Source organism: Carettochelys insculpta, chromosome 10, assembly GCF_033958435.1.
Source record: "Carettochelys insculpta isolate YL-2023 chromosome 10, ASM3395843v1, whole genome shotgun sequence".
Taxonomy (NCBI): domain Eukaryota; kingdom Metazoa; phylum Chordata; order Testudines; family Carettochelyidae; genus Carettochelys; species Carettochelys insculpta.
Window position 1 is genome coordinate 39,374,955 of NC_134146.1, and position 23,978 is coordinate 39,398,932.

Consider the following 23,978-nt stretch of genomic DNA (forward strand, 5'->3'; position numbering starts at 1 on the left):
ACTGTAAAGTTGAGACATGTTGGCAAGATGGTGTGGGAAACACTGTGTTGTACATCTCGTGGGATATATATTCAGGACTTGAGTTTCTAATTCTGTCAGTTTGACAGACTTCGAATTATGAAAGTCACGCAGGTAGAAGGAAAGTAAATTTATTTAAAAAGATAGAGGAACAATGCCTCTTCTGAGTTAAGTCTGTACAAGCCCATTGATAACACTTGTGTACACAGGAGTAAAATTTGTCTTTAATATCAGCTAGAAATTGTGACACATTTATCATAATATTTCTCTTCAAGTACAGCACTGTAAAATTTTAAAGAAGAGAAAGCAACCCCAGAATAGAATATATTTTTTTCAGCCTACCTTACAAAGTTTACAAGAAACATATCCCTATGGTGCAATATATATATATATATACATGTATATATAAATTTCTTGATTTTGTCTAATATTATTTAGATTATATTTTTGTTTGCTGATATAAAGTAACAATTTTGCTTGTTAGTTATAAGAGGAGGCAGAAGTAAGAAAGGGATTAATACTGCAATTCTCTGCAAACTTGTTTGAAAGGAAATTACATTGCAAATATTCTGATCCCTTTTGTGTTTACTTTCCATGATCATGGTGCAACAGTTTCACAAATTCTTCTGGATAGGGACCAAGGTATGGGCTGCTGAAGGGCAGTCATGTGCTAGACATGTGCTGGAGTCAGAGAACAATTTATCTCAGGTTTGGTAGAGCAACTCCTCTGCTACCCTGCTTCCAGTAACTGGCACAGAGGATATAGCCAAGGGAAAGGAGACTTAGCCATATCCTCCTACTATCTCATTTGCAACAGTCCGCTGAAGCTGTTGGCACTGATACAATTTAGAGCATCTCTTAGGCATGAAAGTAAGTTTAATAAATTGTGTGGTGGAGTTAGACTGCTCCAGATTTCTGCTGCAGAAATGGTCTGTTACAGAATTGTTCATGTCATGAGGAGCACCTATGTGACCTAAAGCCATCCTAGCATACTGGCTCACAAGCTGTGTTGTATACTTATCTGCTGTCACTCACTCATAAAGTCAAAAATCAAATAATTTTGAAAAATAAAATGTACAAAACCTCAGTATGCTCAAAAAATTCCCAAACCAGCAAATAACTTATTAGATAAATTTTATGTTATACAACAAGTGTCAGCAACCTTTCTGGAACAGACTGCTGAAATCAGACCTTCTGACCTCTAGGTACAGTCTGAGTTGCAGTGATACTTTTCAAAGTCACTAATAGTCCTACTTACAACAGCTTCATTAATAAATAAACATAAAGAGCTTTACCATTTAGCTGGTGGTTGGCAGCATTAACTGTTCTTCTGTTAATTCACAGGCGGCATGTTTTGAGCAAGCTTCAGGCTGCATGGGGAAGGAGGAATGGGTTTGAGCTCCTGTCTCGCGTGCTGATGAAAATTGGCTTGCGTGCCACTGTTGGCACTTGGAGGTTGCCGACTCCTGTTTTAGCTGATTTATTCAGTGGTAGTAGTGATCCCAAACAATATTATCTGACAATGATAACTAAGTTTAAACCAGGGTATATTCTGAGGCTACAGACATGAATGGTTATCTTTATCTCTGCATCGTATCTCAAATTGCTCACCACTACTGGTTAACTTACTCTCCAGCCCGTCATCCTGCTAATTCCTGGACTTGCTCATTGCTGCTTCTGATAGTAGTGCACTCTCTCAAGATTTATTTTCTCCTCACTGATTCTTGTCCAGTCAGCTCCAATACATGGGAAAGCTATACAGGGAACGCATGCTGAGTGTCTAAAAGTTTCTGGCAACAGTTAAGTAGAACAGGTAGCTGTGCTTCAGGCAAGAGTCCCAGCCTGTCCTGGGATCACATACTTGCTAAAAAGTAGATCTTTAGCTTAGGGTGACTGCCCTGCATCCTTAAGAAGGAGGGCAGGTGAGCAGGGCACAATTCTATATAGCTTTGCCAGGTGGGAGAAAGTGGGAAGGGAATGAAAACTGCTGCCAAAGGGCTCAGTCACTCATCCCCTAGGAATGCACGGTTCTAAAAGGGCAGCCCTGCATCATCTGTGTACACAGACGCAACAGTAAATTGGCAGGTTGGCATATTTTACTGACCTATCACTGTCCACCAGAATTGGGCCAGTAAGCAACTTCCCCCTCATTTAAACTTTGAAGATTGGACTGACCACTGCTCCTCCACCTCCGAAATTCCTTGTCCTTACTCATCACCAAGAAATACCTCACTGTCACCAAAATCTGAAAGGTGACAAAATCAAAATCTCCTCAGAGGCAGTTGTTCAGGTGCCATTCCACATGTTTAGAAAGCTAAGCAGATGTGCACGCATTAAACTTCAGAAATGGTTTCCAACAAATACTGAGAATTTGAAACAGAAGAATGATGGGCATAAGCCTATCCTGTGTATGTTAATGTAGTTTCACAGCAAAAGGCAGTAGAATTAGCAGAGAGTGATGAAATTGTCAAAAATCTATCTCCTTATTGCCTTCTGAGAGATTTTTTTCAAAGCTAAAAGAATATTAGACATGAACCAAATCTCCTGCTGTCCTATATAGCTTTTACAATCTCCTTTTTTAATAACTCAAACTGCAGGGCCGTCTGTCTGTTAGACAAGCTCTTCTTTTGAATTTGCTCTTCCATGTGTATGGACGGGATAAAAACAATTCTTATTAAAGCTGCCAATGCTGTCTCAAAAAGTGTTTCAAACTGTGGCCTATACTAAGTAAAACTCATTTCCTGTACATTACATACTGTTTGACAATGAGTATAAGATTACCTTGTTACTTTGTACAATATACTGCATTTAAAATTAGAGTATATTGTAAGTTATGTTGGCAATGTGATTTAACAGGACAAGGAAAATATTATGTGTTTTGAGCAATCTTCAAAACTGTTGTCTCAGTCTCTATATCACAGTAGAATTGAAAGTAGATTCTGTGATTCCTGATAACAGTAATCCTCACAGATTATTTTTCTAGGATTTCATCCACTAGACCTATTGGTGTTTGAAAACCAAGACTTGCAGGAGCATTAAATGATTGCACTGCAATTTAACAATAGAGGGGACAAATTCTACATTCCTTGCATTCACTCAGCTTTCACTGCAGTCAGTAGTGTGCAAGAAATCAGGCTGTCAGTGAGAATCGTGCTAGACTCGTCTGTGTATCTGTTTTTTGTGCCTATTCCTGTCTTCATATAATTTCCAAAAGAAGCAGCCTTTGAGGTCCAGTCCTGCTTCTTGGCAGTCAATGTGAGTTTTGCTTTGACTTCAGAAGGACCAGAATATGATCCTGTATTATGAATATTTGGAAATCAAGTTAATAAAGATTGTTTTTTCTGTAGGCAGAGTGCCAAAATCTTCACATCCTGATTTTTCCATTAGCCAACAGAGATAGATATGCAGTCAAGTGGTCACCATAATAAGCACAGTATTTCATGTTATATGCAAGGGTTCCTGGTACACAAGGCAGGAGCTCAGCCCCATCTTTCTCCCACATGCAGCAGGGAGCATGCTCAAAGCCATGCCACCTGTGAATTAACAAAAGACCAGCTAATGCTACTATGTAGTAAAACTCTTCATCTTAATGAATTTGTTAATGAAGCTGTTGTAAATAGGACTATTAGTGACTTTAAAAAGTATCACTGCCACTCAATTCATATATGGGGTCAAAAAGGTCAAATTTCAGCACTCTGCCTGGCAAAGCTTGGTGACCTCCATTATACACTGTGTCATGTTCCACAAGACTGGTCTTCCCCCCACCCCCCCAACAACTACATCAATGTTTGAATTACAAATTGCATTTTAAAATGGGCAAATGACTATTTCTTACTGTGCATACACTCTATTTTTAATGAAATCAGTTGCTTTATGTTTTAGCATTCAGCATCTCAATCTGACTTGCTTTTATTGAGTACTAAGATTAAATAAAGTGATTAATCTGTGCTTACTATTGTCTAAATAAAACTGTGCTCTTCTAACAAGTTTAAAATAGCGTTCAGGCCAGTTAAGAAGTTTGTATAAAAATATAATAGTAAAACATTTAAACTGAGATGGCAGCAATGTGTTTATTTTCAGAAATGTGCATTTTAAAACTGCATTTTTATGAGACCTGTTTTTTCTGAAACTGCTAAGAAGGCAATGCTGTAAATAAACCCACCATTACATGGAACCCATAAACTACCTCTTGTAGAATTTTACTTACACAACTCTAGCAAATCTTAATAAGTGTACAATAAATTGTAAAACATCTAGACTCTGCCCATATTAGCTCTTTCATACTAATGATTTATTTTCATTTTCTCCAGGTTATAGATCTGCAGCTAATTGGATTTGATTTATAAGAGGGGAATCTGCAGTAAATGGCTGCTCTCTTCATATTTCTACTATGGAAAGCAGAATTGTCAATAGGATGTAGTCTGATAAATAGTAGTGTGAAGATGCTGCTTCGATAAGTGTGGAATCAATGGAAGATACTTGCCGTGTGAAAAGCCTTTTGAGATTTTTCTGACGGGCTTGTATTTAGGAAACTTGATCCATTTACCTTCGGTTGCCCCTACTTTTGCACAAGTGGATACAAATATGATTGCTTCATTGTAGCCATACAACTAATGTGGGACCATGGCCCTTCTAAGAGCTGGGTGGCTGAACTGTGTGTGGAGAGCAATGATGATCCGTCTGTTACACCTGGGACTGGATGCCACATTTGTTCTTTGTATACTTGGATTTTTGCTTCATGGTGCAGCTGTGTCCTCACAAAAATTGGATGATATTGACCCAGTGGTGACCACCAACTTCGGCAAGATAAGAGGGATGAAGAAGGAACTTAATAATGAAATTTTGGGGCCTGTTATTCAGTTTCTTGGGGTTCCGTATGCTGCCCCACCAGTAGGAGAGCATCGATTTCAACCTCCTGAACCTCCATCTCCGTGGTCAGAGATAAAAAATGCAACTCAATTTGCTCCAGTATGTCCCCAGAACATTATAGAAGGCAGATTGCCCGAAGTCATGCTTCCTGTGTGGTTTACTAATAACTTGGATGTAGTTTCTACCTATGTACAAGATCAGAATGAAGACTGCCTCTATTTAAATATATATGTCCCAACTGAGGATGGTGAGTTAATAGCAGGGCAAAACAAGGAGACCTTTTTATTTTGCTGTTCTGAGGTTTAACTGTATTAATTCATGTGTACTGGTAGCATGCATGGCTTTCCTTGTTTGCATGCCAGCATTTTACATGTATGCATGCTGCTTTTTCTGTGTACGCATCTGTTGCAATATAATTTTTTCCTGTCTACATTCATTTTCTTTCTCCCACAGCACGTGTACTTTAGGTTGAAGTTGGTACCAAATTCTCATTCCCACCCACTGACTTCTGGGAAGATGCATCAACATCTTATCCATTGCATGTGCAGGCACAAGTTGGGAATCCTCCGCACCTAATAAAAGCAGGCCATATTTAAGTTAGATAGTGGTGTTGCATGCTCCTACTGTCTGTGATGGAGCTCCATTTTATTTTCTAGTCTTCTATTCATTTTTCAGTCAAAAGAATATCCAAGGAATGTGCCAGAAAACCCGGCAAGAAAATTTGTAGAAAAGGAGGTATGTATAAAAGTGGACCAAAAAATGGGGGAAAAAACAAAACCTTGCAGAGGAAGAACAAGTAACAAATCTTAGAACAGCTAACTGCTGACACTGTGAAGTGGAAGTTTAGGGAATATCTTGTATTTAATAAAGCCAGAAAAATAACCAAATAGAGACGTAGTTAAAGCAGATGAGAGGATAACATTTGTAAAGCCTGAGCTCAGGTACAGCGCATGATATCTCTCGTACTGTCTTGTGCTGACTTTATTGACAAGTTCCACCTGTACTCTGACCATTTAGTCTAGAAGAGTGTCGGTCAAGTATAACTATAGTATATTCCTGCACAGAGGGTTGTGTATATGCTGCCACTGACGACAATGGCAAAAAGCCCACACCCACAGATTTCAATAATGTAGGGATTAGACATAGCAGTGATTATAAAGCTCCCCTAACCAGAACTCATTTAGCAAACTGAGAACATACATTTGATGTATGATACAGGATATTTTTTAAAATTTTGTAGCAGTGCCACCTTCAGGGGGTCAACAGAATTGCTGGGTCCCTGCAGGGGTAGTGGGGAAGGTGGCTGCACACTCCTGAAAGGGGTGGAGCCTTGTTCAGAAGGAGCAGGGCTAAGGGCAGCCAGCCCTCATCATTGTCCAGAATGTGCTGTGCTGTGCACCCTTCCCATCCCTCAGAATGTTCGGGACTCCAGCAACGATTTAAAGGGCCTGGGACTAATGCAGTAGTAGTGGCAGTGGCTAGGAGCCTCGGGCTCTTTTAAATCACTGGGCCCTGGGGCAATAGCCTCCTTCCCCCACCCCTAGCTACCTTAAAAATTCACGTGTGAAATACCTTTTAAATCATGTACGTTTTAAGAACTGAGGGCAGGTTTGCCTTTGCTGTGTCTGTAAGGGCTGAAATCTCATAATAGAATTGTATAGCATTGTAGTGAAATGTTAAAATATTTTGATCCCATAACTTGGAAGCTACAAGTCCTGGCTGATTTTTCTTTTTCTTTTTCTTTTTTTTTTTTTCTGTCTTTTTCCTTTTGTTTTGTTTCTTCTAATGTTGAAGTTTTTTCTGTTAGGGAGAACTTGTAAATTTCTTTTGTGAACATTTGCATATTCCCAGAGCTATTGAGGTACAGTATAAAATTTGTACATTTATGCTAAAATTAACACAATTTGTAATATGAAACAACACATTACTTAGAAGCTGCTTTCTCTCTTAAATCCACAGTAGAAACATCATGTTTACATTATGTTTGTAATCAGTTGTTCTGACTTGATATTTTTAATATAATTTGCCAAGAGCTACAGGTCAATCTCCTGCATAATTAAGCATAAAGGGCCATTTCAGGAAATAATATTAAATACTTAAACCAAAAATGTTAGGTTCCTAACTTCTTATGCATTTATGGCCTGGTTTTCAAAGGTCCTGGGAAACTACAACTTTTTTTGGCTTTTCATCAGAGAAGTGGAGGTATATCTCTAGCAAATCATCTGCTGTTATTTAGATGTTTAGACATTGATCAGCGGCCTAAGCCTCTGGCTTGAAAATGCTGGCTTTTATCTGTCCTTTTGGCCTATGTCTCTGTGCAATTTTCTGGACTTTTACATATAAGACATGCTTTGTATGTATTTCCACATCTATCTTATTTTGGGTGGAATCCTTATATACTTTATAATCTGCATATACGTGGATCCAGCAAAGTGGGTTCCAGCCCACAAAAGATTATGGCATAATGCAATTATTAGTGTTCAGCGTGCCACAGGACTCTGCTCATTTTGCTGAAACAGATTTATGTGGCTACCCCTCTGAAACTTGCATACTTTGCTTAGTGCTCTAAATATGCTCTTACCGTCTGATTGGGGAGGTACCACACCCAAGCAAAGGTGGAAGGAGAGAGAATAAGGGTGTTTGGGACAACATTACCCCTTATTCTCATCTCCTCCAAAGTCTCAGAACTGCCATAATTTGCAGCCTTCAACTAATGTGCAATGATGCAGTGGTGGTTGTTTGTGCAGATCACCAAATATGTGCAATTAATTGAGCAATGTTTGCTTCCTATTACTCAGTGATTCAGATAGTTATACATGAAGCTGCTGGGCCCCCTCCTTTTCTGAAGATTACACGTATTTCTTTTAGGAAAAAACTGGGAGAAAAAGGGTGATAGGAGAGATGGTCATTTATTTACAGATAAACCTGAAAGAACAGACATAGTTATCTGAAATGCTGTAGCTACTCTTTTAACTGAATCCGTAATCTACCTCCTGGTGCAGGGAAGAACAGAAGAAGTTTACCTTTCTTATTCTGACACACTCCAGCTACATCTACACTAGCCTGGAAGATTGACCTACTGAGGGTTGATCTTCTGGGGTTCTATTTTGCACAACTGGTAGGGACACACGAAATTGACCTCTCAGGGGTCACAGTTGCCTCTGTGCTCCTCACGAGATGTGAGAAGTAAGGGAGTTTGATGGGAGAAACTCTCCTGTTGACCTTATTTAGTGGGGATGGCCAGGTAAGTCGATTGCAGATATTTCATTTCCAGCTATGCATTTGCCATTGCTAGAATTGTATATCTGCAGCAGACTCTTTCCCTAGTGTATACATAGCCTCTGACACACTTTTCTGTGTTATGATTACACTAGTTACAGCGTTCAGCATTACTCGAAATGCAGTTTACCCACACTTAGGCTATGTCTACACTGAAGAGTTTTGTTGACAAAACCCATGGAGCCTCCATATTTCCGAAGTGCTCTGTCAACAGTAAATTGACAGAATGTGACACTTCATTGACAGTGTTGTGCTACTCCCCCATCGACAGAAAGCTGCTCTGGATGTTCCAGGGGGCCATCTGTTGACAGACAGGGCTGACTGGTGCCCCAGAAGCCCTGTCTGCTGTGCTTCTGGAGGCCATTTTGTCAAGAGAGCAGCCAAGCAGGAAGGAGAAGGAATGTAGGAAGGGTGAAGGAAGCCTATCTTAACGTTTTCTGCCTTGTGCTGCTATTGAGTGTTAGAGTGAAAGTACCTAAGAAAGGGATGGACACTGAGATTTGTACAAGTTCATTGAGAACTCTTCCTCAGATAAAGATGTCTGATAGCTCAGAGAGCCTTGTATCCTGCTGTGTCTTTTGTGTGCCTGTCAGAACTTCGCATATTTCAGTGCTACTCACTTCTGGTCATCTTGGACCAAGTCTTAAGAAATGCTGCCTGCTAAGAACCCTCATTTTTAATTTCAGTGGGAATCAAGAACACACCATACTGCCTTTTATAAGGAAGCATTTCTCAGGAACGAAGGATCAGATTGTGATTTTCCTTAGGAAAGGTGGGGGAAGAGCACAAAAAACATCTTGCTTTTACATCTCATCGAGGGGTTGGCTTTAGGCACCTATACCTCTGAAAATCTGGTCTTGAGTGCCTTCTGGGAGAATTTACCTGCCTGAAAGGCAGTCAGTGTGATTCTGGACTAATGAGGCCAGATTCATCAGTGCAGTAGCAGCAGGCATTAATTTAGCACCATGATACCCAACATCAGTGCCCTCCATTTAAAAAAAAGTTCCATTTTTGTTGGTGTTTGAAGTATTATTTGTTCCTGCTTTCCATTCTTTAGCAAGCACACACAGACGTTTTCTCTTGCACCTCTGTAGTGGTAATACATGGAGGAAAATAATGAACCAAACACTGTGTCGTACAGATCCTTTCATCCCATCATCATCTAAAGCTATTAGTGTCAGGAGGCAGCAGTTTTTCAAAGATGTGAGGTAGTTTCATGACACATTTGAAATAACATATAATGCTTACATTCTACCACATTTTCTATAGCCATTTTTATGAGCGAGAGGTAATGCCCATGTAGAAAGTTTTTCAGGCTCTGAATTTTAAACCACTAACTCTAATGCCATCTCAAAAGAAAAAAAAAACACCACAAGCAGTCCTGTAGCACCTTAAAGACTCACAATTTTATTTATTAGGTAAAAGCTTTCATGGATAAGACCCACAAAAATCTGAAGAAGTGGGTCTTACCCACAATACCTCATTACCTAATAAATAAAATTGTGAGTCTTTAAGGTGCTACAGGACTGTTTGGTGTTTTGTTTTGTTCTTTTTGTGAAGCTACAAACGAACATGTCATTAGATTCAGAGGGATAGCTATTGGTACTGATGGAAGCCATGTTTAAATGTACTGCTATTTAGGCAACCTGTGAGCTCTTGCAGTGCCACCAATGCATTGTCAATATAGTTTTTTGTAAAGAATCCTGAGCCATACACCTTAACTATAGGTGTAACTTTATCAGACTGGAATCCTGTTCTACTTCTGTTCAATTTAAAACTTGTTTCATTCCAGTGTCCCTGATTTTACTGCTTGCCTTTCAGTTTTTACAACCTCCCACACACAGGCATGCAGGGCTCTGAAATATCATGATCCTGATAAAACTGTTCTAAATAGCATACAGCTGTTCAGGCTCTCTCCCCTCCCCTTTCTGGTTTTGGACTAGTTGAATGCAAAACCTAATATTTTAACTGTTCTTTCTGAATTTTGTGCTTAAAGTGATCCTGAACTAAGCTGTAAAAAAAATAGCTTGTGGATTTATTCATATATGGGCAGCACCAAAGATTGCATGACTTTTTAGCTTTTCAATAGCTGTAATTCTTATGCGTTCATTTTGTCAAATCTATCCCCAATTGTATTATTATTCCTCTGCGTTCATTCTTGTCATTCCTCTATTCTCTATAATACACAGGGATAAAAGTGCCATTCTTAGCAATTCTTCAAATGTTTTGAAGTTGGAAATATGGCTATAATCTATAATTCAGATGATCTTTAAGAATGACTTGACAAAGTTAATAATCCGCTTATAACTTGATTATTACCACAAATATCATTTTCTTGTTTTTTCAGATTCTTTGTGCTTATAATTCTTCCGCCCTTCATAAATTTTTGCTTATTTTATTTCATCATATTTATATGCCTTATCCTTCCTTTTAGTGATTTATTTTTTCTCTCCTTTGATATCTGTACTATTGTTAATTATTATACTCTTCAGTCAGAACCTTACCACTCTAATGAGCTTAACATCAATGAGATTTTGTTTTGGGGATATTAAATATTTGCCTTCCACTTGTTAATATTAATATTTTTAGTTTGCTCATTATTTCTGCATGTTCACAATAATAAAACTCTTGAGATGAGATGGCACACTGTATTTCCTGAGAGAAGCTGCATAACACAATGGAGAAGTGGGGCAAAGCTGGCTTTAGGCCATCTTTACACTGCCTAGCTTCTGGGCTGCTGCAGGAACCCTAGACATAAATTAGAGCAGCTTCCACCGTTGGTCCAGCTTATGACAGCCTTTCTTAGATTGTTTATTAGCGGCAGCACAATCCAGAATCTCCATAGCCAAGTCGTATGGCTAATCCTCCCCCCTTGTTACGTCTGTACTAGTAATGTTGCAAGGGGGATAGAATAGAGTTGGGTGACCTACTCCTATGCTGGGGGAAATTTTGCAGTAGTTCCTGTGTCCGATTGAAGCCAACGCCAGAATCTGCCTGTGGCTATAGCTCATTATTTCCCCTCAAAAGTACATTTTATTCAGATATGCATTTAAGGGCTGATCTTGTCCCCCTTACACTCCAAAGTAATTCCTTACTCAGCTGAGCAATCCACTCAAGTAGACAGTCACTTGAGCAAAGAATACTCCTGTGTAAACAAAGTAGGAGCAATTGTTAAGTTCACCTATCACACATTAGAAAAGATACTTGTATTTTCAGAGAATCGGAAACACTGACCATGCAGTGTAGATGCTGTAATTTCAGGCTTTGGTCTGCTTATTATTAACAGGCCAGACAAAGGAAAACTGCCTCATTGCTGCTTTTTTATCTTCCCCAGCTTCTAATGGTGTGGAAGGCCCTTATTGGACTAGGATTGCCTCAATTCCAGTTTGCAGTAGCTCTGTGGGAAGAGGCTATGTGGAGATGAGATGGGTTCTACAGTGATTTTTATCTGTGGTGGGAAGGAGATTGATCCAGCTGCACATCTACCGTCCAAAAGCTTCATCTGGAGTCAGGACCAAACCTCTGCAGGTTGGACCTCCCTGTTCTGGCATCCTCAGGACCTGACCGGTCCCAGAGGGTGGAGTTTGCTGGACTAGGGGAGGTCAATTCTGGCCTCTCTGCTGACACACTCCAGGCTCTCCCGTGGTCTGTCAGCAGATGCTTCCCTCATGGCTAATTTCTCCTGGCCGAGCTCTGCTGCTCAACATAGCCACCAGTCTGGCTCCCAGGAGGCTTTGCTGTTAGCCCAGATCTGATGGACACAGCTGCTGGGCTTCCTGCTGCCATCCCTTTCCAGGCTTTACTGCTGACCCTCCCCCACCAGTCCACTGGGCTCCCTGCCTCAATACCAGGCCACTAAGTTCCCCTGCTCCTAGGCCAGCTCCACTTCCAGCCCTGACGGCCAGCATTCCAGCCCCACTCCCAGCTGTTGCTCCCTAGCTGCTGGACTCTCAGCAACTGGGACCTGAGAGTTTCAACCTGTACTTCAATTGATAAGGTAAGCTTTAGTAGCAGCTGTGATCAGCAACTGAACATTAGCTTCCTCTCCCATAGCCAGGGGATGTAGAGATCACATGGAGAAGACCCGTTATCTCAGGATTTGTGCAGCAATCCAGAATTTGGCATTTGTTTTCCAGAGATGAATGAAAACACTGATTTTTTTTTTCCTTCAGTATCTGCTAGTCATGTGTGACTTTTTTTACTATAACAATGGCAATTCAGGGCCCAAGTTCTTGTTAAGGTATTGAGCAGCATTGTGTTCAAGCACTATTGACTTCAGTGGACTTTAGGATCACAAACAGTATCAAAGTCTTTTAGCATGATTTAATATTTACTAAAATATATTGCTGAAACTTTTGGTATTATGCAGTATGGGGAAAGAAGGATATACACAGAAGCTCTAGGAACTGATATCATATAGGAAATACTAACTAGTTTAATATTAGTATTCATTCCCTGGCAAGCTCAAGTTTCTCATATTTTGCCCTTTTTGCAAAAGGTCTTCTTTAAAGTAACAGTTAGCTGAGAAAACAGGTATTTATGCAATTACCGTAATTATACCTATGCATCCACTGCACATGCAATTATTTCATTAAAATCATAATTATATAATTACAGGAGATAATGACGTACTTGTAGGATGTTGCAAATGTCTTAATTAAACTGTGGCACAAAAGAACTGGGTGGGGGTAGATTCTGAAGTTTTAAATATTGTTTTATTGGAAATATCAGAAGTGATTAGCCCACATTATGAACTGGCTGTAAAATCCATGTGAAAAGCACAAAACTGGTCCACTGTTGTGAGAAAAGGATGTACAGATGCCATCATAAAAACTTTGCCTTTCTTTCTTTCTTCCTCTCTTCCTTTTCTTATGTCAGCAAAATGGCTGCAAACTCTAGATGGAAAAGCATGTTTTACAAAGAGTGGAAAATTACTGGCTTCCTGAATATGTCTGTGTGAGTGAGGTTCAAGCTAATGGGAGATTCTACTTCTGGGATCTGTACAGAGAGGTTCTCCACACACTGATTTGCCCCTTCTTGGGGGATGGGCTTGGGGTGAAAAGCAACTTGATCTAAAGCTGTGGAAAGGCTCTAATTACTTTTAGCAGACTTTGGATCAAGTCCATGGTACTTAGGGTCCCTCTGTGTCATGCAGCCCTATTCTGAAGGTGGGAGAGATCCTGGCAGTACAGCTCCATTGAAACAATGCTGCCAGGAAGCTGGAGAGAAGATGACCAGTATATGGGCACAGAGACTTCTCACAGTGGTCCCTGTGTCTAAAATCTAAAAGATTGCTCAGGGATCAGGAACTGAATTACAACTGCTTCCACAGGGAAGGGCCAGGATCCCTACTGGAGCATTTTCAAGAAATTGCCCAAGTGGAAGATGCTGGAGTTTTCTTCCTCACTACCCACTCCGGTTCATAAAAGCGGGAGTTTCTGCTTTTGTTCCCTAGAATGAATTTTAGAATAGTCCCAGGCAGTGGGAGGTAGAGTCAGTTGTTGGATTTTAGTAGTAATATTTTATTTTAAAAATGTTATAAGCATTATATGGTGCTTGTGGAAAGTGCTGGCTTGCCAGGCCAGGAAGCTGTCCTCTCTCTATCACCGAGACAGCTATAATATGGTCAGCAGAAGTGCCTCATACTGCCATTGTCTGGGCACCTCCACCGTCTCCTGAAGGAGACTGTGGGAAGTTCAGTGTTCAGGCCATACAATATTTGGCTCCTCTACTGAGACTGCCAATATGTGTTAATTTGTGGAGTGGGCAACCCTTTCCTGGGAACTGAACCCCAGCATCCTTCCCAAATGCCATTACAATGCCCTTGAAAATTCTACATTTTCCTCTAGCTGGCATTTCCCTTTGCTTTTTGGATTCTTATATCTTGTTGTTGCAATAGTCTAATAAACCTATAGATAAAACATAATAAGCTGCCAGCTACAGGAAAGATCAGGCTATAATTCTAGTATTGGAACCAAAGCTCACGGGTTCCATAAAAGTAATAGTCCTTGTTTACGAAAGGGACAAAAGAAGTTTTTACTCTGTCAGAAGAGCTGAAACTTTGTGTATCTTGTCTGTATTTATTTAATTGCAAACCCAAAAGTGGGCCAAGATTTTGATATAGATATACAGTAAGTTCTTTCATATCCAGCATTCCATCATCTGGAATGCTCAAATAACCAGCATTTTAACCATAAGTAAATTTTAGTTTCTCATAAGTACAGTATAGTGAAAATAAATACAGTAAGTATAGTATAAATGTACAGTGTACCATACTACTGTGGCTGGCAAATAAAGGACTTGGCATACATTATCATTTGTTTCTTAATATCTAATCTTGTTTTTCTTAAGTGTTATGTATTGCTAGGTATGCCTCTCTGTTATCCAGAATATTTGAGTATTTGGCAACCTCCTGGTCCTGAGGCTGCCGGATATGAAAGACTTTACTGTAAGTACTTTTTTTTCAAAATGGGAGATTTTTCAAAGTCATTTAGACTCCTTAGTCACTTAGGGAATTTTAAAAATTTTCCCAATGCACATCAAAGTCCTAAACTTGCTTCCTTATAATTAATGATCAGATAGCTATTGGAAGCAGGACCGATTGCATGATCTGTAAAACATTTCAGGATCCTAAGACTCTTACAGTAGAGAACCTTAAATGTCCTTTCATCAGAATTCACTAAGCTTTAGGCCCAGTCCTGTTCACTTTAGTCCTTCTATGTTTTTCCATGTTACCCACAGATGAAGTCCCACTGCATGACCAAAGTAATCTTTGCAATATCTAGAACTCTAACATATATGTTCTATCTCCGAATTTCTAATCATTAAGTAAAATGGTGGCATTAGATATTAAAAGAATCTCAGTAGATTGCTAGAAACGCTGTCTTTTCATGCCAAAGTATTTAAAATTATGAGGATGGCTTGTTGACTTTTCTGCAATCACTTACATAGTGTGTGGAACTTAGATTCTTAAATAACATAAGTGGGGAGAAGAAGCATCATGTGTCCTGTTTAAAAAGCTGTACACAGCCCCTCATCCACTGACATCAGTTGAATCACAGCCTATTATGCCATATACCACCACATGAGTGCACGCTGTTTTTATGCATGCTGGCATGATTTTAGTTGGCTGGATAACCGCTTACAATGGGTGTGGCCAAGTTTTCCATGGTCCCATAAAGTTTGTTTATAGCTATGAGTCCTAGCTTTCAGTGTTCTGTTCTGTTATTTAGCTGTAACTTACCCCTAAATTTCTTTTAAAAGCCCAGTAACCAGTGGAAATTGTTAGTAATGGGCTAGAAAATATTGACCTCCTTGGGCCAGCAAAGTCTCTCATTTGGCACCAGTCAGCTCACAAGGGTTCCAGACTAGAGAGGTTCAACCTATTGTTCCTTTGCTTTCACTGCTCCAGAGTTATGGTTTGTGTGTTGCTTTCTCAGTCATAGCACAGAATGGGGCCCCATTAATTTTGCTGCACAGACATAGTCTGCTTGGTTTGTTTTGCTTGCTTTTTACATAGTTATTTTGAGAGATGATTACTGAAATATATTTCAGCATGTGAGAGAGTATTTACCCAATGAGCCAGGAATAGTTATGGAAGAGACACTGAGAGAAAGAGAGCAGAGTTTGAAGACTCTTGATGTGCGTATGGAGTTGAGGCACAGGAGACGATGTGCAAAATAGGCACAGAAGTAAAAAAGCTTTTCATTAAGCAGGAGAAAGGAAGCAAAGAAAAGGAAGGCACATAGGATGTGAGATATTAGGATTCATGTCAATAATATATTTTAGTGTAAGAAATTCCTGCAGCCCAGGTGCTTGGAGGTAGTTAGACACCTAACTCCTGTTAACGTCAATGGAATTTGGGTGCCTCATTCTCTTACAGCACCTGGAGATATCTTCCATCCTAAAATCCTCCTCTGTGGTTTCAGTGGGAGGAGCTGTTTTTCACTGCTCTCCTAAAACCTGTGTTTATGTCTTTGGCACATTAGCTGACATTTTCCAACTCAGAGCACTGATATATAGAACTACAGGACCAAGGCCAGAGGCAACATTCAGCAGTGGAAGGAGAGAGCAAGGAATACCCAAATGGTTTATTAGAGATATTTCCATCTTTGATATGACTTGTTTTGTATGTGTCTTTGGCTTTACCAGTGGATAGTATTCTGACCCCTACCTGAGGCACAGACAGTCTGTACCTAGCACGAGATTGTGGTTTATGATTCCGACTTCTGGGTACTACAGTAATACTACTAGTAGTATTTACTGGACATTGCGATCAGAATGCTCTTGGGTATATGAGACGATTTGCCTTTTCCTGATTTTGGTGCCAGTACATTAGATAGGTTAAAGCCAGTGGCCAGTTGGAGTGACTTTCCTGCAATCTGTGTTAAGCAGAGCAGACTGTGAAATTGAAAGACTGATCTGCTCAATGTTTTGAGGGAAGAATTTGTTCCACAGTCCATTTGGCACTTTGTGATCCTGTGGGATGAAAGGTTCTGTTTAAATAGCAGTGCAGGGGAGAATTTGTTCTTTAATATCCCTTAAAATGTTCTTTGCGGTTGAATATAGATAAACTCATGCACGTGTGGGATTTTGGCTGATTCCATCATTTGAACTATGAATAAACTGCTAAATGCTGCACCTTCCTTAAAAGTGGCACAGTGCCAATGATGGTTTCTTTTGAGTGTTTGAAGTGGCTTTTATTTAATGCTTAGTGGATTGATTCCCTGGGTAATTGGAGACAGGTATTAGGAGCAAGGTTAAGGTGTTAACCCCTTCATTCTTGATTTCTTTGTTACCAAATGCAAAGTTTGCTACTGTGGTGGCATTTAGGAACTAAAGACTGAAGAAGCAACTGTCATATTTTCAAGTTGAGGCAGTCCCACAATAAAAGTGCATAAAAACCAACTAAAAGCACTTTACAGTTGGAAGAAGGGAGTTGGAAGGGGAACATTCCACAGACAGCAGCTGATTCTTAGCTCTGCCAACATCGAGCCTCACACATCTCCATAAATCTTGTGCAGACCTACACAGCCTTTAAATGGAGTTCAACTTAAAGCCAATACTCCCTTTCCAATAATTATTTGCCTTTGCTCCTCTCCTTTGCTAACACATGGTTAAACAGCATCTGGCTCTTTCCTTTCAGTAAGCTTTCATGACTAGATTTCAAGAATAGATCCAGTTATTAAATCTGTGGATGATGTATAGATCTGTTCTGCTAATCACATAATACAGTGGTTAGCACTGTATAAATGGAAGGATGGATCGATTTAGATTAGATTATTTTAAGAAAAATAAGCAAAGCCTTTAGAAAGACTAAGCAATAGAAAATAGCCCAAAATAACAAGTATTTATTTTAAAACAATTATTCATACTATATTGATTTTTGTTAACAGGGCTAAAATTGTAATGACAAGATACCTCCAGTTCAGAGTTTTCCTGAAGTACAGAGACCATTTATAGTAATTTCTTTAGTAAAATTTCTCTGTATCCTATTGATCTCAGGAAAAAAACACAAGTACTTGTACGGAACATAAATATGGGAATAAAGGGTTGGTTAAAGTAAACAGTGGAGCACTAAATGACCAATGTGTAAAAGGAACAGTGAAGGAAGATAAGTCTATTTTAGAGAAGATAAATTAATGCAAAAAATTTGTCATCCGATACAAAAGGTATCTCTTTTTTGGACAACACATTGAAGTATTATTTCATACTGATGTATGAATAAAACAGGTTTTAGAGCAAAATGCTAAATTAAACAATAGCTCACTATGGTCGCCCAGGCCATTCACCCAAGAATTCTGAAGGAACTCAAATATGAAATTGCAGAACTATTAACAGTAGTCTGGAGACAATTCTGGCAAAGACTTACAGGGATCTCCCAAAAATGTTTGAGTGAGCAAGAATGCAGCAGATGAAATTCAGTATTGGTAAGGGTAAAGAAATGTATATTGTGGAAAAACTAATCCCAAACTACACATGCATAATGATCTGTTGCTATCGTTCAAGAAAGTCATCATGGATGGTTCTCTGAAAACTGCCATTGAATGTGCAGAAGCAGTCAAAAGGCTAACATAATCTTAACAAATATTGGGAAAGAGAGAGAAAATATCTGAATGCTACTATATCTGTTCATGGTACAACCACATGTTGAAAAGGATACAGTGGAACTGGAAAATGTTCAGAGCAGAGCAACAAAGATGAACAAGGATATGGAACAGCTTCCATATGAGGAGGCTGAAAAGATTAGGGATCAAGGCTCTTTCTCTTAGAAAAGAGGTAACTAAGAAGAAATATGACAGAGGTCTATAAAATCATGAAAGATGTGGAGAAGGTAAATAGAGAAGTGGTGTCATTCTTAGGAGATGACTGTAACACCAAATGTCCAAGACCACACTGTGGCTTTATTCCCGGTGTCTAAGAGTTCTGCAGCATTATTAATGATTTGGTGCAGCTAAGTTGACTGTGAGTGACCACATGACCACTGCCAGTTCATGATTATGCAGTGTCCCTGATGACCTAGCGTCGGATCTTCAGAGCTTGATGCGCAGAGACTTTGTCTTCAAGATGGGCAACATGACCAAAACTGGCCAGCCAATCCTGAGGCCAGTTCTCAGTTCTACTTACCTATTATTGATTCAGTTACCCCTTCTCACAATACAAAAATAACAGGGATCATTCATTGAAACTAATAGGCACCAGGTTTAGGACAAATAAGATGAAATGCTTTTTCACACAAAGAGCAATTAACCAGCAGAACTCATTGCCATTGGATATTGTCAGGTCCAAAACTGTAATTGTGTTCAGTTAAGAACTACCTATGTTCATGTAGTCCATATGTTGCTATTAGCTAGGACAGTCATGGATGCAACCCCATACTTATGGTGACCTTAAGCCTTTGACTGCTGGAAGCTGGCAGGGGAGGAAAGGGATAGATCACTCCAACTATTTTGTTCTGTACAGTCTCCCTGAAGCTTTGGAGTGGCCACTATCAGAGACCAGTTACTGTGCTGGAAAAACTAATGGTCTGGTCTAGTATGGAAGCTTTTATCTTCTGTTTTCCCAGTACCTCTCTGGACAAATCAGAGGCTAACTCTGGATTTTTAGGAGGATTTTCCTTCTACTTTCCAAACATACTTTTCTATTCCATGTTATCTATCTACAGTATTATGATGTATATTTCTTCCTTAAGTAATAAAAAACAACAAAATATGGTATTATCAATCTACTATAGCCATCTCAGATTAAAAAAAAAGATCTGAATGGATTCCACATCAGTTTGTTCTTTCCAGTTTTCCTTTGAAAATGGGTGTATATAATACATTTGAGCTCTTCATGTGGTAGTATTTTGCCTTAAAGTAGTATTTTCTACAAAGTATAAATTTATTTCTAGTGACAACCTTAGTAGCTGTTCTTTATATACATTTTATTAGGTGCTACAGCTAATGCTTAAACATTGTTTGCATGAGGGAAGTGGGCAGAACAATATTCATCAAAGGCAACAATTAGCATTTTTTTACTTGTTCAGTCTACTAGGTTGTTAAATTTTGCATCGAAAAATCATTAGCTTGTTTAATTAGGAGGAAGCTCTTGGATGAGGAGTTGTAACTGTAAATCAATCAGTGAAGAGAGTCACTCTAAGGCTACGTCTACACGTGCACCCAACTTCGAAATAGCTTATTTCGATGTTGCGACATCGAAATAGTCTATTTCGATGAATAACGTCTACACGTCCTCCAGGGCTGGCAACGTCGATGTTCAACTTCGACGTTGCTCAGCCCAACATCGAAATAGGCACAGCGAGGGAACGTCTACACGCCAAAGTAGCACACATCGAAATAAGGGAGCCAGGCACAGCTGCAGACAGGGTCACAGGGCGGACTCAACAGCAAGTCGCTCCCTTAAAGGGCCCCTCCCAGACACACTTTCATTAAACAGTGCAAGATACACAGAGCCAACAACTAGTTGCAGACCCTGTATATGCAGCACGGACCCCCAGCTGCAGCAGCAGCAGCCAGAAGCCCTGGGCTAAGGGCTGCTGCCCACGGTGACCACAGAGCCCCGCAAGGGCTGGAGAGAGAGTATCTCTCAACCCCCCAGCTGATGGCCGCCATGGAGGACCCCGCTATTTCGATGTTGCGGGACGCGGATCGTCTACACGTCCCTACTTCGATGTTGAACGTCGAAGTAGGGCGCTATTCCCATCCGCTCATGGGGTTAGCGACTTCGACGTCTCGCCGCCTAACGTCGATTTCAACTTCGAAATAGCGCCCAACACGTGTAGACGTGACGGGCGCTATTTCGAAGTTACTGCCGCTACTTCGAAGTAGCGTGCACGTGTAGACGCAGCCTAAGACTGTTGTGATAGCAGCTGAAGTTGTAAGATATCAGAAAGAATTTTCTCCAGCCTTGTTTGTTAACATATAGAGCAGAAAAAGCTGCAACATTATCACTGATCATCCAAGTTAATGCAAAAACTGGCAAAGGGTAAGGTTCAGTAACTACTAATGTTGAATACAAGGGTGGTAGGAGTAACAGCTATGGAATAATTGTAGTATCCAGGGCTCATTCGCCTCTTACTAACCAGCTTTACGTCACTGTAACTTGGAGACACTGGTAAACTTACTTTTGGTTTAAACAGGTGTAAGTGAGATCAGAACCAGGCCTTGACTGCCACTTTAACATAATCAGCAAGTGGCCTATTGAGGTTCTTAATGTTCCAACAAATCAGAAATAAAATTTTCTAGTTTTAAAATACTAGACAAATAGATCAGATTTTGCTCCATAGAAGTCCAAAAGGGGAAAAGCAAAAACCAACAAGAAAAAACATTGCAAGGGAACAGATGTGTAACTGAATAGTCTTAAGCATATAAAAGCTAATCCGTGTTTCAGGGTGTCCTGCTGTGTCTTGTTCAGAAGCCAGTCATTAGGTCTTTATTATGAAAAAATATTTTGTTCCCGGGATCTTTATTGAATAAAATTGAGTATGTTACTTCCCTGATAAATGATTTTTTTTAACTTTGCTCTTGAGATATTTTATTTGATTAAATGTTCTGAACGAGACACAGGCCTCAATTTTGTGCAGCAAGTTGTAAATGAAATGATTATCATTTTGATGTCTAGATACTGGGTTGCACTCAAAAATAGGGTACAAAGCTACTCATGTAACCAAAATGTGAGCGCTCTAACCACATTTATTTTAAAGCCACAAAAATGGCCTTGTTAAAGTTGGGGTGAAAAGAAATATCCGTACCTGTTAGCAAACATTGGATGAACTCCTGGGCCCATTGAACATGACATAGGAGAGAGACTAAGATATTCATCATTTAGAATATTTCCTTCTCCAGTTTTGACTGTTAGTTAGAGCCCTACTAACACTAGGAAAGAAAGCTTTGCTACAGTTATATATGTATTGTTATCTGACATTCACAGAGTGCTGCAAATTTCCATGGCTTCATGCAAACCTAGAGATGTTCTTTGCCCTGTAACTTACAAAAGATGACCAGAGAAACAGAAATCAATATGTAGAGCCTCTAGTGCTGGAAAAGGTGACAGTTTTGATAAGAATAAGGGTTGCTTGAAGATGGGTTGGAAGGAAGGCAAAGAGTGCTTGGCAGGTGAAAGGATGTAGATACTTGCAGCCACAGATGGCCACATGAGAGAAATCAGCAAGAGGAAGCAGAGGCAGCAGTAGGGACAAGTAACAAATAATGCAGAGAGATTGCCAAAAAAGCAAAAGGCTTGCCCTGATTTGCATGTTCATCACTCAAGTGCTGGCTCCTTGTAGTGCACTTTTGGCTCACCAAGCACAAATATTTAGCTCAGCAGGGACATAGAGAAATGTAGGTTTTCCTTTGGAACCTGCAAGGTATTGCCCTCCAGGATGGGACACTCCATGCTATGGTTTCTCAGCATGTGATCAGCAGGTGGATACATATTTTCAGAAGTCAAGAGTAGTTATTGAAAATGGCCCATTAGCAGTCATTGAGGTTATGTTTAGACTCTAGCAGTCTTCTGTATAGTAACAGTAACCACTATTTTTCCTTTATTCCCACAGTCAATATGATGGCACAAAGCAAAATGTTAGCTCTGATATACTGCTGAGTAAGGTGGGTCTTTACATGCACCCATACACTTTCAGGAAAAAACCTATTCATTTATCTATCTATATGATCTTAATAATGGAAGCATGATAGGGCCAGGGCAAGTGAGATACGTTTTTATAAATAGCACAGTGTACCCAGAGGGAAATATGCTAGACTTTGCATAAAGTATGACAACTATCTACAAATGCTGACAGTACTTGCCAGTGATTTTTGGCTAAAGCTATTCTGTGCTTTATATGGCACTATACATATACGAGGAGATACAGCAGTTACTATGGGAATTGCTCATATTAAATTAATATTGAATAGGAACTGCATGATAGAATAACGAGCCAAAGGAAAAAGTAAATTGAGAGAATGCATAAAAGAGAGCCCAATGTGTCTAAGGCTATGTCTACACTATGAGGTAATATTGATTTTAAGTGTTTTCGCCCAATTTTACCAAGTACCTGTCTTCACTGTTAATTCCTTTAGCTTCATGTATGGTGCACTAAAATTGACATAATACTGATATCATAATAGCCTAGTAACCTGACAGGTATAGCATTGAGTTTGAATGTAATATTCTGAATGAAGGGTAGTGAGGAAGCACCATGTTTTTAAATCTAATTCATTAGCCTCCAGAGATGTCCCGCATGTGCCCCACAATGACCCACTCTTTTCTGCTTTGGCCTCTTCCCTCTCTACTGCTCTCAAGTGCAGAGGAATTAGGCCACAGGAATGCCATTTCAATTTGGTACCTGGAAGCCTGTGGCTGTAGGGTTATGAGAGGCTGAAAAAAATCTTTTTGTTTGCTAGTAACATGGCTGCGGAATCTGCGATTCTGTATATATCCCTGCTAGCTACCTTTTTTCTGTGCTGCCTGACACCAGCCGCTGCCCCCACTCCCCACAACATGCGGCAGCTAGGGTATGGGTGGGGATTGTGCTTGTATGATAGGACGAGAAACTTCTTTTCAGCCATTTACATGTTGTCCTGCCTCCCCACATCCCCCTCTCTTCCCTCCCCCAGAGGTGCCACGCATTCTGGAACTGTCCCTCGCCCACATCACGTGGCAGCTAATCTGTGGTTGGGGTCAGGCTTGCACGAGAAACTTCTTTTCAGCCATTTACATTTTGTCCTGACCCCCCACAGCCCTCCCTTCCCTTTCCTGGAGGCACCACACAGCTTGGAACTTTCCAGGGCTCAGCCACATCACGTGGCTTGACTCTGAACCGAAAAAAGGACATGCTGCGCAAGGTGCCAGGCAGCTTACTCATGGTGAGGGTCCTGCAGCTGGCCAGGGGAAGTCTCCCTGGGTGGTCATGATTTTCGGGCAACAGAAGAAAATACTTTGTTGCTGGAGTGGCTGTCCTCTTGGGAAATTCTTGTATGGGTTTTATCCAATAGTCTTTTAGCCACCCAGGGGAAGTATCCCTCAGTGGTCACAATTTTCAGGTGCTGGCTGTAGCTGGGGGTCTTTTGGCTGTCTGGGGGAAGTCTCTATCGGCAGCCACAATTTCAGGGGCTGGCTGCTGCCCGGGGAAAATCTCCAGTGGCCGATATAGTCAGAAGTTGGGGACAGCAGAGCATCAAGCACGCAGAGGGAGGGGCTGGTGCCAGACTTGCCCTCCAGTGGATCCTGGTTAAAGGATTTAAACTGTACTTATTTCAATGTGGCAGCCGATTCTCAGACTCTCTCTTTACAATTAACCACAGGTTTCCCAT

At 40.2% G+C, this 23,978-nt stretch overlaps 1 protein-coding gene across 6 annotated transcripts in view; it reads left to right on the forward strand.

Moving 5' to 3' along the window:
- The first annotated feature begins 4,527 nt into the window (after window positions 1-4,527).
- NLGN1 (neuroligin 1) overlaps window positions 4,528-23,978 on the forward strand; it is a 458,099-nt gene continuing 438,648 nt past the window's right edge. For 4 of the 6 annotated variants that reach the window (XM_075003890.1, XM_075003894.1, XM_075003893.1 and 1 more), the window contains exon 1: window positions 4,528-5,134. In XM_075003890.1, the coding sequence (XP_074859991.1) occupies window positions 4,642-5,134 (493 nt within the window). In that variant the 5' untranslated portion in view covers window positions 4,528-4,641. Of the gene's footprint in view, window positions 5,135-5,562; window positions 5,623-23,978 lie in introns of all 6 variants that reach the window. The other 2 variants (XM_075003892.1, XM_075003891.1) reach the window with 1 other exon arrangement.